Source organism: Rhipicephalus sanguineus, chromosome 10 (assembly GCF_013339695.2).
Source record: "Rhipicephalus sanguineus isolate Rsan-2018 chromosome 10, BIME_Rsan_1.4, whole genome shotgun sequence".
Classification (NCBI taxonomy): domain Eukaryota; kingdom Metazoa; phylum Arthropoda; class Arachnida; order Ixodida; family Ixodidae; genus Rhipicephalus; species Rhipicephalus sanguineus.
Genome location: NC_051185.1, coordinates 45657804 through 45675369, shown reverse-complemented (window position 1 = coordinate 45675369; position 17566 = coordinate 45657804). Strand labels below are relative to the sequence as shown.

At 45.2% G+C, this 17566-nt stretch overlaps 2 protein-coding genes across 4 annotated transcripts in view; both read left to right on the top strand.

Annotated features, from left to right (window-relative positions):
• LOC119371787 (brefeldin A-inhibited guanine nucleotide-exchange protein 1) overlaps positions 1-2201 on the top strand; it is a 63850-nt gene extending 61649 nt beyond the window's left edge. For both annotated transcript variants that reach the window (XM_037642246.2, XM_037642245.2), the window contains exon 28: positions 941-2201. In XM_037642246.2, coding sequence (XP_037498174.1) covers positions 941-1075 — 135 coding nt within the window. In that variant the 3' untranslated portion in view covers positions 1076-2201. The remainder of the gene's footprint in view (positions 1-940) is intronic.
• Positions 2202-7699: 5498 nt separating this feature from the next.
• LOC119371786 (uridine-cytidine kinase-like 1) overlaps positions 7700-17566 on the top strand; it is a 29941-nt gene continuing 20074 nt past the window's right edge. The window contains exons 1-4 of one of the 2 annotated variants that reach the window (XM_037642243.2): positions 7700-8213; positions 10259-10577; positions 15077-15319; positions 16418-16607. In XM_037642243.2, coding sequence (XP_037498171.1) covers positions 8065-8213; positions 10259-10577; positions 15077-15319; positions 16418-16607 — 901 coding nt within the window. In that variant the 5' untranslated portion in view covers positions 7700-8064. Of the gene's footprint in view, positions 8214-8708; positions 8948-10258; positions 10578-15076; positions 15320-16417; positions 16608-17566 lie in introns of those variants that run through there. The other variant, XM_037642244.2, reaches the window with a different exon arrangement.

Genomic DNA, 17566 nt, shown 5'->3' with positions numbered 1-17566 from the left:
CAAAGACTATCACACGCTGAAAAGTTTTTAGTGTTAGAGCACGAGCGTTTTTAACCGGAAACGTACTCTGGTGCGCTTATTTTTGTATGTTTGTGAGCTATGTTTAATACAATGCATAATTTTTATTCATAAAAAACTGCGAAGCGTTTTTTTTAGGATTCTGCTTGATTTTACTACGAATAAACCATATGTATGTAACAACAAAACAGATTTTTTTGTGACTTTACGGTCACGAAAAAAAAATTTAGACAATTTTTTTCTTAAATAGAATCGTCTGAAGAATTTATTTCAGCAATAAAAAAATTACACATTTTTGGACTGCATTTCGCGAAAAAATTCGACCCTCAAAGGGTTAATGATTAGGTTAAAGGGGCCGTGAGACCCAATTATCAATCACAATCTGTGTGATGTGGGTTAATCCTTGTGTGTTCACAAACAAGGTGGCGAAATTTTATCACATTTGGTCAAGTACTTAATTTATAATTGAATATCTTGTAAACACGCGATCGGCCTGATAGCCGGGCAGCACGGGTGCACTAGCGAACCGTGACATAAAAATCTGCTTTCTGTGTGAGCGTTTGCATTCTGGCAAACAATTTCGTTGTGTGGTCAGCTGCATGCAGTCGAGCTGTTTATGCTTTATTCATCTTGGCATCTAAATTGAACGATTTGCAGTGGCTGAAACCTTGGTAGAAGTTGACGGCTGCGCTCCAGGCAGCACATGATGTGTCACACACATCACGGCAAAATGGTGGTTGCCAGCAACTTATAGCGTTTATTTTGCACTGAAATATTTTTGTACAGTCAATTTTTCATGTATGTAAAGGCACACCTCTACTTCTATTTTTCGTTGAAAACCGTAAATTGTTGGGTGGCTGTGTCTTGGCCCCTTTAATTGTGCAAGATTAATTCTTATCGCGCACTTCTCCTTTTCTTTTAGTTTCGGGCCCATGCCTCGGTCTACTATCCGTACCTGTGCGAGCTGACCTGCATGGAGGTGAAGCCCGCAATACGGGCAGTGCTACGCAAGTTCTTCCTCCGCGTCGGAACCGCCTTCAACGTCTCGCACCACTAGTCGCCGTTGTTGCTTACACAGACACATCTTTTCTTTTTTTTTCGAGCTCCTTCGCGCTGTTGTCACTCTTTTACATTTCTTTCCTCTTTTTTTTTTGTCACTGTCGATGCACAGCAGTTTCGCTCGAAAAATGAAATCGGTCTGCTAAACACCAGTTGAAATTAAATTACTGCTGGTATAATGCTATAAGGGTCGTCGGACTGGCAGCGTGCACAGAGCAGTTTAACGTTACGTTGGCAACCCTGCGTTTCGACGGACCGTAGCGTGCATGTGCTCAAAGTGTTGGATCGGTAGTGAGGTGGAGCTTTCAGTGAAAGCATGAGTGTGCAATAGATTGGAAGTAGTGTTGGTGGTTAAAGAAAAAAAAAAAAAGAAAGAAAGCGGCGCTTTCTTAGCCAGCGCCTTCCTCCGGTGATGTCCAGTTATATAATGTCCGAATGGCCGTTTGTGCATGATGAAAAGATGGCGATCTTTTGTGAAGACGCGCGGATCCTGTTGGTTTCGTCGTCTTTGTTTTTGCATTTTAGCATACCCCGAGGCTTTTTTTTATAGTGATTTAGTAACTCTCGCCTCACTTTTACGCGTTAGTTGGCTCTAGGAGAGATGCGCTGGCGGTCGAATCAAGCGTTGCAGTAACGTCTTGTGGACTAGGAAAAAAATATGGATGAGTCTTTTTAAACGTCACCGTTCGAATCAGCGCTGAGAAGGAATGATGTTCTCTATGCAAAGCAAGGAACATATGTTGGGATTAATTTTTGTGACATTTCTCGTTCCGACAACTTTTTCTTATATCAAATTTATCCTTTTTTTCTTTCTTCGTGAATCTATGCCGTCCTGAAGTAGTTTGGGCGCGGGGCTGGACATCGAAGGAACCCTAGCCGCACCATTTTTCGAGCTGTGCCGATCTTTGTCGTACCATAGTGTATTTTTCTCGGAGTCATTATAATTTATTTTTTGCCCAGAGAAAGCGGGAGACATTCCAGCGTGTGTGTGCGTGTTTGTTGTGTGTGCGTGCGTGCATGATGTGGCGAGAAACGTTGTTGCTTCTTTTTTTTTTGTCAGCACAAGAGCTTGTATAAAATGCAGGCTGTGGCCATAGAGGAAAAATAAAATGAAATAGATTCAGGCTTTCTCCTGCATCGTGTATTCCTCCGTCTGGGCTGCATTTCCAAGTGAAGTCAAGATGGTGCTATAGACACCCACCAGAACTGTGGACCCCTGCCAGAGCTGCAGACACCCACCAGAGCTCGCTGGAGCTTTAGACACCTGCCAGAGCTGTAGACACCCGCTAGAGCTGCAGACCTGCCATAGTTGTAGACGCTCACCACAGTTGTAGACTCCCACCAGAGCTGTTGACACCCAGCTAGCTGTAGACATCTGACAAAACTACAGACACCTGCCACAGCTGTTGACACCTGCCACAGCTCTAGACACCTGAAAGAGCTGTGGAAACCTGCTAGAGGTGTAGACACCTATCAGAGCTGTAGACACCCGCCAGAGCTCTAGACACCTACCATAGTTGTAGACACTCACCAAAACTGTAGACACCCGCCAGAGCTGCAGACAATCGCCAAAGCTGTGGACACCTGCCAGAGCTGTAGACTCCCGCCAGAGCTGTTGGCACCCGCCAAGGCTGTAGACTCCCACCATAATTGTACATTCGCCAGAGCTGTTGACACCTGACAAAGCTGTAGACACTTGCCAAAGATGTCCTGTATTCTTTTTGCCTAGTAATGCTTGGCACATCAACAACAAAAGTGCAACGTGCAAAACCTTGCATTGAAGTTGCATCTGAGGACACAAATACAACTTCATTATAGTGTGTCAGCTAAGTCGGGCTAAGGTAATTTCAAAAAGCGACAATGAAATATGAAGATAGGCCCAATGGTGTTCTGTTAGGCAGTGCCTTTTGCAAATGGGCTAACTTTTCTCAGCATTCATTGTCTCATTAGTGAAAACTAATTACCAAAATTAATAATCACTGGCATGAATGTTTCTTCTCTTATGTCAAATCAATTCGTACTTTTTTTTAGTTCAGGACTGCAATTTTTAAATGCAGAAAAATTACCAAAAATATAGCAAGCTGGAACCTTTTCAAAATGATGTTTTTGGATGTGGTACACAACCTGACGTGAGCTTAAGCAGTCGTGCATGTAATTGGTTATTTAGGCAGTTTACATTAATTAGGCAATCAATACTAACAGAGAAGTTCGCTAGTTTGAGTAAGGCAGTTACCGGAAGGACACCGTTGGTCTCAATGTCGCACAGTTTTTTTTTAACTTGGCCAGAATTGGCTGGTACAATGTATATTCAGTCTCCAGGGGCACATACTACTACATTGACATTGTTAGACGTTTTCCAGCATACTTAACTCATCCATGACGATTGTTGCAAGTTACATCTGATCATTTTATGTATCACTCATACCTACTTTAATCAACTTCCAGTACAGCCATAGTCGTGTGCAGGGTGGTAGTCCCCGGCTTTCCAGGGTAAAAAGTAAACAGAGAGAGAGAGAGAATTTATTTACAGAAAGGCAGAGAGGTCGGCTTGAGCTATAGTTTGCTCTGGCCTGCTACTCTACACTGGGGAGGGGGGACAGGGGAGCGAAGGAGTGATGAATGACAGTGGTAAGGTAGGGAGATGAGAATATAGTTCATGACGCTGGGGAAAATCTAAAGACGTGCATCCAGTCTAGTGGTTTGTAAGAAGGCTACGACTGCTTCTATAACCACACTTTAAAAAAGTAAACGGTTTTTTAATGCAACGTATTGGCTCCTTGGTCGCCATTATTTTAAAAAAGCATGTGTAGTCATAACATTGCGCATTAAAAAATGACTTGAAAGGTCCGACTGAGTAAAGGTACGGGGTGGAATTAGTGCCCCCTTTAGATGATATGGGGGGGAAGGTGCCCCCCCCCCTTACCGTGCGCATGCCTATAAGTACAGCTGATTGAGCAGAGAGTGAAGATACAAGTGACTTTGTCACATTTGCAGCCAAATGCCCTGTGTGGATCTGAAGACGTTCCAGCCCTCCATGTGAAAGCTGCACATGTGTGTTGATACTGTGATGGTAAAACACTGATGGTACTCTACTTACCAGCATTCCTGAAGCGTGGCGACAAGTGGTAACCATCCAACAGTATGTTTACTGCTTGCCAAGCTGCATGCCTGGATTAGATTCCTGGGGTTTACCTGCTGGATTCTTTTCACATAGTCGTTGCATTGAGGCCAGATTTGTCAACCAACATAAGAAGAAAAATTTAAAAGAATTTGTAAATTTGTCTATGTCAAAGAAGCACAAAAGCTATGTCCCCGATAAGCCAAGAAAAAGTCTCATGTTGATTTTAACGGGAAACTATTTACTAGCCAAATTTGCTGCTTGCCAGCAACTTGCCATGCCAATGCTTTGCTGATTTACAGTAGCCATGTACTCATCAGTGTTGTCTTGAGTGTTTGAGATTCATCTGAAGGTTAAAATTCTATTTGGCAACATCTCAAGCTGCCGCTCTGAAGGAGTGGTTTGTGTCATCTGTGAATGGTGTTTGGAAACCGCAAAAGATTACGTACATTCGCAACAAGTTGTCTTCCGGAAAATTGCTGTGTCAGCTGCGAAGGTGTGCCGCTTTAGATGAGGATGGTGTGCACCTAGTAACGGAATTGTCTTCCAAAAAATGTTGTAAGCATGATGCTTATGAAAAATTTATTCATAAAAAAAATGAAAAGGAACTAAAGGCTTGCTTAGCTCAATTACTATTGGTGGGTAGCTCCGAGCAAGAAGTGCATCAGTTTCTACGGACGTGTTCACTCCCAGCCCCCAAATGCCGTATTGGCCATTATTGCAAAGAAGAAGCTGAAGTGGCATAGATGGTATCCAGGAGGGTGTCAGCTGCTCCACGACACAGTTGAGCTTGGGCACATGATGTGGCTTGGGCCGATACACGTTCACACTCGTACTTCAATTCTTGGCAGACCCTGACATGTAACACTTTGGTGCTAAACTTGGAGGACTCTTAACCCCTTAAGTGCTTTGGATGAGCAGAGCTCGTCCTAGCGGAATAGGTACTCCCCTCTAGCGTTCAGGACGAGAAGCGCTCGTCTACAGCTTAGATTTCATGTAATCCACCAGATGGCAGCATTTACTTGACAATTTATTTTTCTCCTGCAGAAAGAGCGCGGTTTTTGTATGAAAAGATGGCTTGTGGTGGTGGCGACCCATGCATAGCTGGCTCATCAACAGGAAAAAGAAGCTTTTCATTTTCGTCATCTTCTTCGAGTGATGATGATTCGGATATATAGATGTTTATCTTGTGTCTGGAAGTGAAGACAGTGATGGCAATGAATTGAGCAGCTCTTCCGGTGATGATGAAGACAGCTCGGAAGCGAACATCGCGAGTGCTCACCAGTAGATCCTCCTGTGAAGCCTTCTCACTTTCCATTCTTGGCCATTCCAGGCAAGACTTTCAACTTGCCATCGCCAGATAACCTTATGGAATATATTCAGCAGTTTCTGGTCGATGTGGCGTTTTCTTTTTTTCTTTCTGTTTTCTTTATAAGGTTTTTATTTTTATTAGCAGCAGGCAGCTGGTTTCCTATGTATTGTCCTGAAATAAACTTTATTGTGTTGATTTGACTAAGTATGTGGTACAAATATTTTTTCAGCATCGACTAGCTACTATTTGGTACAATCAGATTCGAAATCGGCAATAAAAAAGATAGGCACTTTTGTTTGGGAAATTAAAAATAAATAAAGCACTTAAGGGGTTAAACGTCACCTTTAAATGCAATAGCATTATCAAACCCTGTTTGTATCACCTTCTCATTCACTTGCCATGCTTCATTTCTCTCTGGGCACCTCAAACGTGACGTGAGGAAAAGGACATCTGTGCGTGTCTTCCTAGGGCACCTACTTCAACTCTCCTAGAGCACGTACTTCAAGTACAATTGCAAAGTACCCACTACACATCTGTGAGGCAATACACGCACCTATGTAGTTGCACACTATTTTCATGCTTTGCAGATGATAATTGTAGCCCCTTTGTAATGGGTAGGAAGCTTTAACCCACCCACACATTGCGCAGTTCACATGCTTAGATGCGTGGTGTGATTCTGCCCTTCTGCCACAAAATATTGCATGTGTTAACACGACTCCTTCTCTGACATACGGCACCTCTACAGAGTTTTCTTCCAAGGTAGTTTCAAGTGGTGGTGCTGCTCTGTGGGAGAATACCTGAATGCCATGCAGAAGGCCTGGGTTCAATTCCCAAGTGAGGTAAATCAGTTAAGTTTTACAGTGGTGCTGCAAATTGCACACCTGCTTGATTTTGCGGCGTCCATCCACGAACAGAAAAAAACCCACGTTACCTCCACCAAGCGATTGATGACGTCAAAGATCAAAATTTAGGATGTCAGATGATGAAGTTGACTTCATCTACTGACATCATGGATCAGCAGAGTAGCTTGGCCGATCCCAGAGACAGTGCAACAGTAAGAAGAGGTACCAAAAGTTTCAGTGGAGCGTGTAAAAAAAAACTCGCAGGGTCTCTTATGCACTCACCTAAGACAACTGGAAGGCGAAGGCCGTCTTGTTTTTCTTCTCAGTCAGTTGCACTGATCATGCCCTGCCACCCTCCGAAAGCTTTCTGCACCTGACATCATAGGCGTGCGCATAGGGGGGGCAGGGGCTAATCACCTAAGATGGGGGGTGCAAAATCTGCCCCGTACATTGACTCTTCTAGTCAACTAAGAGGGGAGGGGGCGCAAAATCTGCCCCATACATTGACTTAGTAGATTGGGGGGGGGGGGGGCGCTGCGATGAACCTTTGCCCTCCTTGATGGGCAACCCTACGCACGGCTATGCCTGACATGGTTTTCCACTGCCTCCAGAATTGGAGGCACCACGATCATCTGGCTTTGCACTGCCTCCGTAGTCGGCCCACCTCTGACCAAGCTACAATGTCATGTGGTGACGTCATCATGTGACGTTACGTCACGATGACGTCACAAATTTTGGTAATATATGACGTCATCGCGTGATGAGTTTTTCACTCGTGTTGACGCCGCCGACGCGGGACACCGGTCAATTTTCGCGTTTGATGAGGCATTCAAGGCTTTCGCCTTAATAACAAAAGGTAGTGGGAGGTGGGGTGCAGCTGCAGTACCTCCTATTTAGGCTATATATGTGCCGTTCATGTTGTGCCCATGTGCCGTTCATGTTGTGCCCCACGATTTGTGGAAGTGTTGCTGTTGATCCACACTACGGACATACATCCCTGTATTCCGGACAACTATATAAAAAAAGAAGCATGCTCGAGCTCATTATAATATTAATTAAATCAGTAGACGGAAGATATACGCAGCAAAAAAGAAAAGAAAAAGGAAATCTTATGGTGCATTAACATATGGGTTTTCTTGTTGCTCGATCGTAATGCTCACTGATATATAAACTAGCTTTTTCTTCTTGTTTTGCAGTTGAGTTGTACCGATCGTTAGTGGCATAAAAGAGATCCAACGAAAACGTGCCACATTACACACCGCAGCTCGCGACGCGTCCGCTCCTGTGCAGCACCGTCGTTGCGTGGGTTTCGTCACGTGCGAGATGACGTGCGGCGACGGATGTTTCTATTGTGTAGCCTAGCATTTTATATTCTTTTATTTCAGTGGCGTTGAGTTCGCCCTGCGATCAAAACACTGTGTTTTGACTAGCTCCGCGCTGATACATGATTCGTAATACCGCGGGTACAGGTCAAGCCAAACGCGACACCGACCTCTCTACTGTCGGGTCCGGTTTTGTTTTTGGTTTTGCTTTGCGCGCTGACTGGCGCGCTGCCATCGGAGAGCGCTGTGTGACTGAGCGGTAGGAACAGAGCCGGTACTGAGCACGTGGGATTTCCAGTTTCTTTGCTGTGCATTGCACTTTTTGGGGCGCGCGTCGTGTAGATGTCGAGAGACTGGACAGTGACCGCATAGCGACCAGTCGCGGCGGAGACGATGGCCCCGATAGAACTAGAAAACAAAGCCGAAGAGGAGCTACAGAACGGCGGTGACCACAACAAAAGGCTGCCTTGCGGCTCGCCGGAAAAGATTGTCCCTGCGGCAACGCTCAAGCCTTCGGAGAAACCTGTCGGTCCCAAAGAGAAGTAAGTCCCCGAGCGGTTTGCGAAATTCATATTTTTAACCAGAGTGATTCGACGCCCAACATGTGGTTGCGATTCCCGGCGTTCGGACGAAGTCGTCCGTACGGACTTTCTTTTTTGGGCAAGGTGTGGTGATGCGCTTGGCATCATTACGCTTAATTTCGTCTCGATAATCGAACCTTACGCTGGCGATTCCCATACGATTGCGAGTTTGGCACGAGCGGTCAAAGACCGCTGACATTTGTGGGCTGCCGCGCGCAAGTGCGTCAACTCGGGTTCGTGGAGAGCGAGTAATCGATTTCTCCCGCTGTTGTAAGGCGCCGGGCGGTCAGACCTTATTGTGAATCGTTCTAGTTCTGCGTTTAGCTGTTGCTCTACTCGATAAACCGTCGTTTGCGGAGGTTGACTGCAGCGTTTTCTTTTTCTTCCGCATCCACCGTTGCACGTGGGATTTCTAGAGAAGGACCGGCGGCGCACCAAGCGCGTATTTTTAGCCTCAACTGCAGTCGCGAAACGTGCAGATTACAACAGCCCCTCACATACGGGTCGACGGCGTTGCCGCTGGAGCATCGCGCACGCGGTAGCCCTGGGGAAAAAGGTCGCGGAAACAAGCTGCTAGAGATTTTCTCTTTTTCCTGTTTCCCACTGCGTGTGAGCGCTGTAGCTTTATGATTTGCCGGCTGTGACCTTGACATGACGAGCGAGCGGAACCCTCCGAGCTCTGCCAGTTCGGACAGGTGAGTGCATGGATGCTCTCATCGGATACCTGGCACATTTCACAGGCGCATTATGCGCGCGTGCTCTGTTCTCACTGTCAGCGTAGAAAGTAGGCCGTTACGTCAAAGGATGAGGAAGCCGTCCCGTAAACGAGGTTGTGTGCAGCGCGACTCGTTTGATCCATCGCACGGGAAGGCGCTGGCGAAACGTTACACGAGGCAACAACTGAAGCAATGCGATCGGCGGCCCTGGCCTCGTGATCGCGTTCACGGCAGTATCCTTCGGTGCCGGCTAAAACGTAGTACGTGTTGCCTGGCATTGCGCCTTACGGGGGCACGCGTCGAGTTCTGTATATTGCTGTGCATTGCTGTCATCACGTCGCTCCATCACGTCGCTCAAGAGGCTTTCTTGCTTACACGCTGTCTTTATGACGCTATCTTCAAGATAAGAGGCGGCGCGTGGGAGATCTAGGGGAGCTTGTCGATCTCGCTTGATAAGCGTAAGCGTTTCTCATGTAAGAGTACTGCATAGTGACTATAACGCTTTTGCTCAAGTTATGTCTTTGCTCGATCGCGCAGGGCCGAACAACCGGCTGATGTGGAGAGGTGAGGTTTTTGTTTTTTTGTAGATTCGGGCGTCACATTACCGTGCGCCTTCGGTGTCGTTAGCGATAGTGCAAGCCTTCACGAGACGTTTGCTATTGCTTCTTGATTGCAGCTTTTTGCAGTAAGTACGCAAATCATTTCCTTTCTGAGAAGGTTGGTGAGTAATCACTGTGCACACTCCTCTTTTGCAATAGTAAAACAGCTTGACAGCCGCCGTAGGTTGCACAATTTGGCGCTGCCTCCTTTTGGTATGGATATTAGTCACTCAGTGGTGTGGTGGTAGTAACGATGCCAAAAAATAATAATATAGCACTAGCCAGCGCAATGCTGCTGAAGCTTGGCATTAATCGAACTGGCAAACTGCCCAGTTTTTTTCTTTGGCTCGTTATATACATTTTTCCTTGTCGGGACTTTGTGCAGCTAGCGCCAAGTGCTAATCTATTAAACACATGTATGTAGATGCTTACAGACAGGGAATTACCCAAGCTGTAGTCTGATTCTTTACTTTACGCGCTCGTACCTTGAAAAGGAAATTGCCCAGTTAATGTCAACTCCTGTTAACTTTACGTGGGACACAACACTTTCCGCAGAAGAACATATGATCGCCACTCTTGGAGCGAAGCCAGGTAACCGGGCTAGCTCTTGACATAGGCTCCTTCCTCGCAATATTCTGCTGCTGGCGAAACCGCATTGCTCATACAATTTGTTCTTTTTCTTTTGCAACAGTGGTAGCTACGACGATGTGGCAAGTGCCAGCGACCTCTTGTCAGAAACACAGACGCCATGTATGTCTCCGCGTCGCGTGCGTCGCGAGAGGCTATGGTCGGGTTCGGCGAAAGATGACTCCCTGCTGCTTACGCGCCAACGTACCATCTACACAGCTGGACGACCACCTTGGTACGATGTTCAGGGACAGCTCGTGGAGCCGTTCGTCATCGGCATCTGCGGCGGTAGTGCTTCGGGCAAGACGACAGTTGCCAGGAAGATAATCGAGGCACTCAATGTCCCGTGGGTCACGTTACTCAGCATGGATTCATTCTACAAGGTGGGTGCCTCCCTGTTTACAGCTCAAAATGCAGTTTTGTAAAAACATGGCGTGGACAACATTGCTACTGACACCAATACTTACTAAGTTTTATGGTCCAAATTATTTTGCTCTTTTGTGTGCAATTTCAGTTGTTTCGATTTCCGATGCTTCGGACGTATAGTCTGTGAAAATTCTTTTATTGTGATAGCAATTATATGGACACGCAACGTGTTTTTGCTTTCGCCGTCGCTGTCACGTCGCGTATAAAGTCCAAATCGATAGTGTCGCTCTGCACCTTGTATATTCTGCTCGCGAGTGAAAGCGTGAGAGTGCTGCCGACGAATGCAGTTGATGAAATGAGCCGCATTCGTCGATGAAATAAGCCGTCCATCTCCATTGCACGGAGGGAGCATGCGATAAGATCGCCCCGCGTACGAGGCCTGCCATCAAGTGCTCCTCAAGCAGAGAGAAAACGCCCTTTTCGTCTTTTGTAAGCAACACGAAGGAATGCCAAGGGAGGGTGGGGCTGCGTCGCTCGAGCAGCAACTGTAAACTTTGATCGTAAAGGTGCGGTCATGAGCGCTGGGGCGCGCGCTATCCCTGCCGACATCAGCAAACTGCTCGTATGCCCTTCTAAATGCTGTGCTGTCACCGCTTTGCGTTGTGGTGACAGATTGCATGAAAACTGCTTCTCCCCCTGGAGCGGCCGTATTCCCTTACACTGGCGTTTTGTAGAGTTTCGCAAGGTCGGATCTAAAAGAGTTACTGCGAGCCTTACTTCATGTAACATTACAGTTTGTTGCTATCGCATTCGTTGTCCTTGCGGCGAAACTGATTTTTTTTTTACTTCATTGTTTACAAGCAAATGCTTTGTACATAATTATTTATCTTTATAATTAACATGCAAGTTTTGTTTTAGAGCAGCCTACTGATAGAATTGTGAAATGCATTGCCACAGATTCAGCCTATGCTTTTCTTAAAATTTTTTTTTGACTCATTGAGAACTACGTTGCCTGAATTTACGCATTTATGCCTGAGGGTTTATTTCATCTCTACTACATATGTTAATTTCATTGTGTTGGTCATTGTCCCTAACAATTTTTTATCTCTGGTAGGCTCGATATTGTGATGTGGCTTGCATTAAACGAAGTACTACAGTAGTATGAACTTCGGACAAACTCAACCTATGCGATTAATTTAGCCTTGAGTGCTATATGTCAGCTTAGTGGTGTTCTCTGGCTGAGATGCATGACGGAGTACTAAGTTATAATAGTATTTACCTTACCAATGGGGCCTTGTAAACAGGTCTCTTTTTAAGCATTTGATAGATTGGTGAACAAGATTGCACGTGAAAGGTAGAGGCTAACAACGCCGATTTTATGTAACTGCACCAGCTCCTTTGGAGTTGTAGAACACAACATCACTAAGTGCCTGTTGACTATTTGTCACTTAATTCATCACTACTATATTTTAAATCGTGTGATCACTGAAATGCAGCATCTTTTGCTCCTACTGTTTCAATGCTCAGAAAAGCCTGGGTGTATGAAAATGCCTTAGAACACTGACATCCTCTAAGCCACAGTTGAGGTTGCAAGATGTTCTTGCTTTCATTTTCTCGAACAGCCAGCTTTCTTTCACTTAAAGGATAATCTGTCATGTTAACTGATTTAGTTCTTACGTGAAGTGGTGCACTGCCTATGGAATGCGAGAAATATTTACATGCTTAGCTTTACGTGCAAGTTGAAAAAAAATCCTAATGGCTAATTAAACTACTGTGTTGTCTCTCATAGCTACTGCGCTATTTTTGCTTATCGAACGACATAATTTGCCCTAATGTTTAAAGCACCTTGAGAGAAACACTGAAGAAACTCTGTTTCTTCTTAGTCTTTGCAAAGTTCGCCTCTTTCTTTTTGGAAATTTTGTACCAGTTGGTTGACTATCGGGAGAGAAAATAAGGGCCGAAGTCTCATTTTGTAAAATCTTGTGCTTATGTTCCAGAACTAGTATGTCGGTGCAGAGCCATTAACTTTAAAACACCTATATGGCACATTGCAGCTCAGTGAAATTCCCAGAAAGTCTCCATTTTCAGTTTCTGGCTCCTTTAGAATATAGTGTAGTCTGTATTTACTTATAAGAACCGATAAAATGTTTACTTTGCCCCATCAGACTGTGTAGAAATTAACGTCATGGCATAATACTATAATAATTAAGATTTTACATCCCAAAACCACGATATCACTATGAGAGACATCGCAGTGGGAAACTCCGGAAATTTCGACCACCTGGGGTTCTTTAATGTGCACCTAAATCTAAGCACATGAGCCTTTAGCATTTTGCCACTAATGAAATGCGGCTGCCGCAGCCGGGATTCGAACCCGCGACCTTCGGGTCAGTAATCAAGCACCATAACCACTAGACCACTGTGGCTGGTGACATCAAGGCATGCTAGTGCAGAAACTTCAAGGCAGTGTCCTCATGTGACTTTCATTTTTCGTCTTTTCTGGCTTACTGGGCTTTTTTTCACAGTCAGAGTGCATTACTTTGTATTGGACAGCGGAATCTTGTTGATACGATTCTGTATAGTAGTATGTTTTTCGGCCTAATACGGTTTTCTTTTTATTCCTGGTCAACGTCCCCTGGAAATGATGCGTTTTCATGCGTTCAATACGATCACATTTTTGCCCAAAACTGAATACTACTACCATGAAAGTGGATTTTTACCAATATTTATAGGAATCCTATGTTTATTCTTCGGTATAACTAGCTCAAACCGCATTTCAACAAGTCACGATCTGCACGTTGCAGAGCTGCCGAGGCCGCAGCAGTGTCAGTTTTGTGGCGAAAAGATCGTTGCCAGGCATAGCTGCTATGTCCACTGCTGATGATGGTATTCCAGGTGAAGCACCGCGCCATCTAGTAAAACATTATTAATGAGAACTAACAGACAATTATTAATATTGTGTATAGTTCTCATTAATATTGTGTATAACAAAGAAAACGAGCCCTTGAAATTAACACTTCTTTCCTTCATCTAGTAAAACATGTCATTCATATTTCACATGAATGAAACGTTTCATATGAAAAAATATGAATGCAATGAAAATTTATATTTTCCTCCTTTTTCTAACCTCTTTGGTTAACACCATTTTTTCATAATACGTTTTATTTTCCGGTTGCCGGGAAAAATATATCAGAGATTCCACTGTAAATGTTTATTTAATAACGCTTGCTCTGCAGCGGCCGTTTATCCCCTTTCACTTGTGTTTCTTTTCTTTTTTTAGGCGTGTGCGAATATTCGAACTTTCGAATATTTTTCGAATAGTGTTTGCTATTTGATTCGCACCGGTATTTTACTATTCGAACTATTAAAACCTCCGGAAAATAAATATAATGACGATAAATCTGCGTGCAGCGTGCTTGGTCTTGCATTTTGAGGCACCGACGTGCGAAGCTGCTAGCCGCTTCCACCGGTGCTCCCAGCGGTCGCTGTGCGACGAGCTTGGCCAGGGGCCCGCTGCCAATGCTTAAAATGCCCATCCACGATTCCGAGCAGCCAGCCGGCGATGCGATTCGTTGCTTGCAACGAAGCACATTGCAGCTTTTTCGCTTTAGCAAGAAAGCCACAACTAGCGTGAGTTAGGCCTAGACTTCGAGCAGTAAGCTCGTTCGCGGTGTGCGTGGCCGCGGTGCCCGATGTTTCAAACTACGATCGCGAGTACAAAGAGTCGTCCAGCGATGGTCTTCGTCACGGGGTCTGATGTGCTGACCAGCAGAATTGCCTCTAACCGCAGGTCCCACTAGTTAGTCCGAGACGCGCGGCTGCGATGTTCGCGACAAGCGCGGCACACTATCGTAATCTGATGATTGAAGCTCCGCTTGCAGCTGCCAAACTAAAGCGTAATTATATTCTGAGTGATTGTCGACCCGTGAACACAGAACGAATGAACGCGTCGCTAAGTAGCGCGATTGTCGACAACCGTGACCTCACGACACGCAAGCAGCAGACGACGCTCTCCCGGAGCGAGCATCGGACCAATGGCGAGGCGTGCTGGAGCAACATCGCGGACGCAGCCACTGGGAGACCTCGAAACGAACTTTAAACATTTGCTTTTTGTACGCTTGTTTCTGAATGGAGGCCCCAGCTGAAGCGGGAAATTTGAAGACGGAGAAATGCTCTTTCCGACGAGCCAAAAATGGCGGCGCCCGGTTCCGCCATTACGGAGCTATAATTTTCCAGAATACAATTTAGAATATGCTTAGGGACCCTCCGCAATTTTTTGTCTAATTTTGCTTCTAAGTATTCGAAAAATATTAAAAAATTATTCGATTCAATTCGCACTCAAACTTTATTATTCGAATTCGCTTCGCACTCAAAATTTTGCTATTCGCACAGCTCTACCTTTTTCCTTTTTTTTTTTTTGCTGCAGGATCTAAGCACCAAGAAAGTTCAGTTGCATTGTGTTTGCTTATTGTTTATGCTAAACTTGTGCAGAGTTGCTTCTTCCATTGTTTTACAGGTTTTGGATGAGGAGCAGCACCGGCTAGCAGACGAGAACCAGTTCAACTTTGACCACCCAGACGCGTTTGATTTTGATCTGCTCATCGAGACGCTCAAGAAGCTCAAGGAAGGCAAACGTGTCGAGGTCCCCATCTACAACTTTGTCACGCACGCGCGCGAGAAGCGCTTCAAGTTCATGTACGGCGCGAATGTCATCATCTTCGAGGGTATCCTCTGCTTTGCCAACAAGGAGCTGCTCAGTGTAAGTGAACTTGTGATTTAGGCAGTTGAAGTACTTGAAGTGTTGAGGTTGGAGTGGGTGTCATTGAACACTAAACCAATTTTAAGCTTTCCTTAGAGGCACCGCTTCACAAAGGCACTTCACAAATCTCTCGAGCAGCTTCCGTGGCTTCGGTACGTCAGTAAAATGCATAAAGCAAAAGGTGTCTGTCAACAGTGCTCTTGTTTGGTGGAGCTCACTCTCTCCCTGGCTCATTTGCATCTCATGCTGCAACGATAATGCCGTGCTTCGTTGGCTCATAGCATGGCCAATAGATGGCGCGCTATCTAAGTTCAGCGTTATGCTTAGGCATTGGTGGAATTACCTCAATGGAGAATTAATTTTTTTGTCCCCTTGACGAAAATGCTTCGAACTTCACGAAGGCACCTTGTGAAGTGATGCCACTTTTCTGCTTTTCTGACCTGAAGGTCGCGGGATCGAATCCCGGCCGCGGCAGTTGCATTTTCGATAGAGGCGAGAATGCTTGAGGTCCGTGTGCTAAGCTTTAGGTACGCATTAAAGAACCCTGGGTAGTCGAAATTTCTGGAGCCCTCCACTATGGTGTCTTTTATAATCATATGTCTTTCATAATCATACTTCGCACCTCCACCAAATACCGTATTTACTCGAATCTAAGCCGATGTTTCTTTTTGGAAAAAACGATGTGTGAAAGTGGCGGGGGTCGGCTTAGATTCGAGTACCATGATTAAGTTTTTTTTTTTTTCTGGCCTTGCGAATTTCGGGGGTCAGCCTACAATTGAGGGCGGCCTAGATTCAAGTAAATACGGTATGTTATGGGGAAGAGACAGACTCAAATATGTACAGATGTATTTACAACTGGCTAGGCGAGCAGTGCTGCCAATACGAACAGCTCGCGCCAGTCTATATTTTGTCGTCCTTCGCTTCTTGATCGCAATGCCACTTTTACGAAGCAATATCGTGGTTTTGGGATGTTAAACCACAACAGTTACTATTATTATTAGCTTTACTGTTTTAGTTGAAGTGCAGCAACGGGAAGGCTGCTGAGACATCTCTTGCCTTTTTGTGACCTTCTTCCGTACCATTCTTTCGCTGTGCCAGATGATGGACATGAAGATTTTCATAGACACAGACAGCGACATCCGGCTAGCGCGGCGGTTACAGCGTGACATCACCGAGCGGGGCCGTGACCTCGAGGGCTGCCTGGCCCAGTACGAGCGTTTCGTGAAGCCAGCCTTTGACCACTACATAGCGCCGTCCATGGTTCACGCTGACCTCATTGTGCCCAGAGGTTTGTATTCATTCGCAGCACCGCACACTTGCATTTGCTGTTCAAATATGCATAACTTTCGCTGTCTCCATGGAAAATCTTTGTTTAGTGAAAACCCATTCTGAATTGCACTTTCTCAGTATACTCGTGCTTGAGACGCCTTAGAATATGTCGCATTAGATAGTTGGAGTGTTTCCAGTATTCGGGTATACATCGGGGTGTTTGTGTAACACCAAGTTGTTGGACTGTGATAGCGACGTCTTATGATGCTTCACCTAACTCCAGTTTTAGACGTACTATTCTTTGCGTTTAAAAGGTTAAAGGCAATTTGTTCGTGGTTATGCTATTGCTGAAAATTTACACATGCACCAAAAATTGCTTTCTCCTTCACGAAACTGCTTGGCAAGCGGGCTCTACTAAGCAGCATATGGGAGTGGCAGCAGATAATCTCTGAGGCGAAATGCCGTGACTTGTAGTTACCGCGGCTGCTCACGAGATGCTATCACAAATGCTGACATCGTGCATCTCTGAACAAGAGGTAGTGGCCAATACGCTCAGGCGCTAGGTGGTTTCCAGCTCGCTTATGGCAAAAAAAACAAGAAGAAAGAAACGTGCACAATTTGCGCGAGAAGTATGCTTATACTGATTCGATCTGAAAAACTTTTGCAGCAGGTATTTAAGGAGGCAGTAGAGTAACGTTAAAGCCATTCTACATCTTCAAAAGGTGTTGCAGGGCCCCATTAGGGATACGAGATTTAGGAAAATTACTAAGACAAATAAAGTGTGAATAAACTGTTAACTGAAACAGACAGTGCTCATGTCGACTGAATTTTTCATTGTCTTCATTTTATTTACACTGTAAATGACAATGGCTATTTCACTGATCTTAATTTCTGGCTTGTGCCCCGACTTTGAGGAAACTTGCAACACTTTTGTTGCAATGCTCATGCTGAATTTGAAGATGCATTTCCAAACCCGAT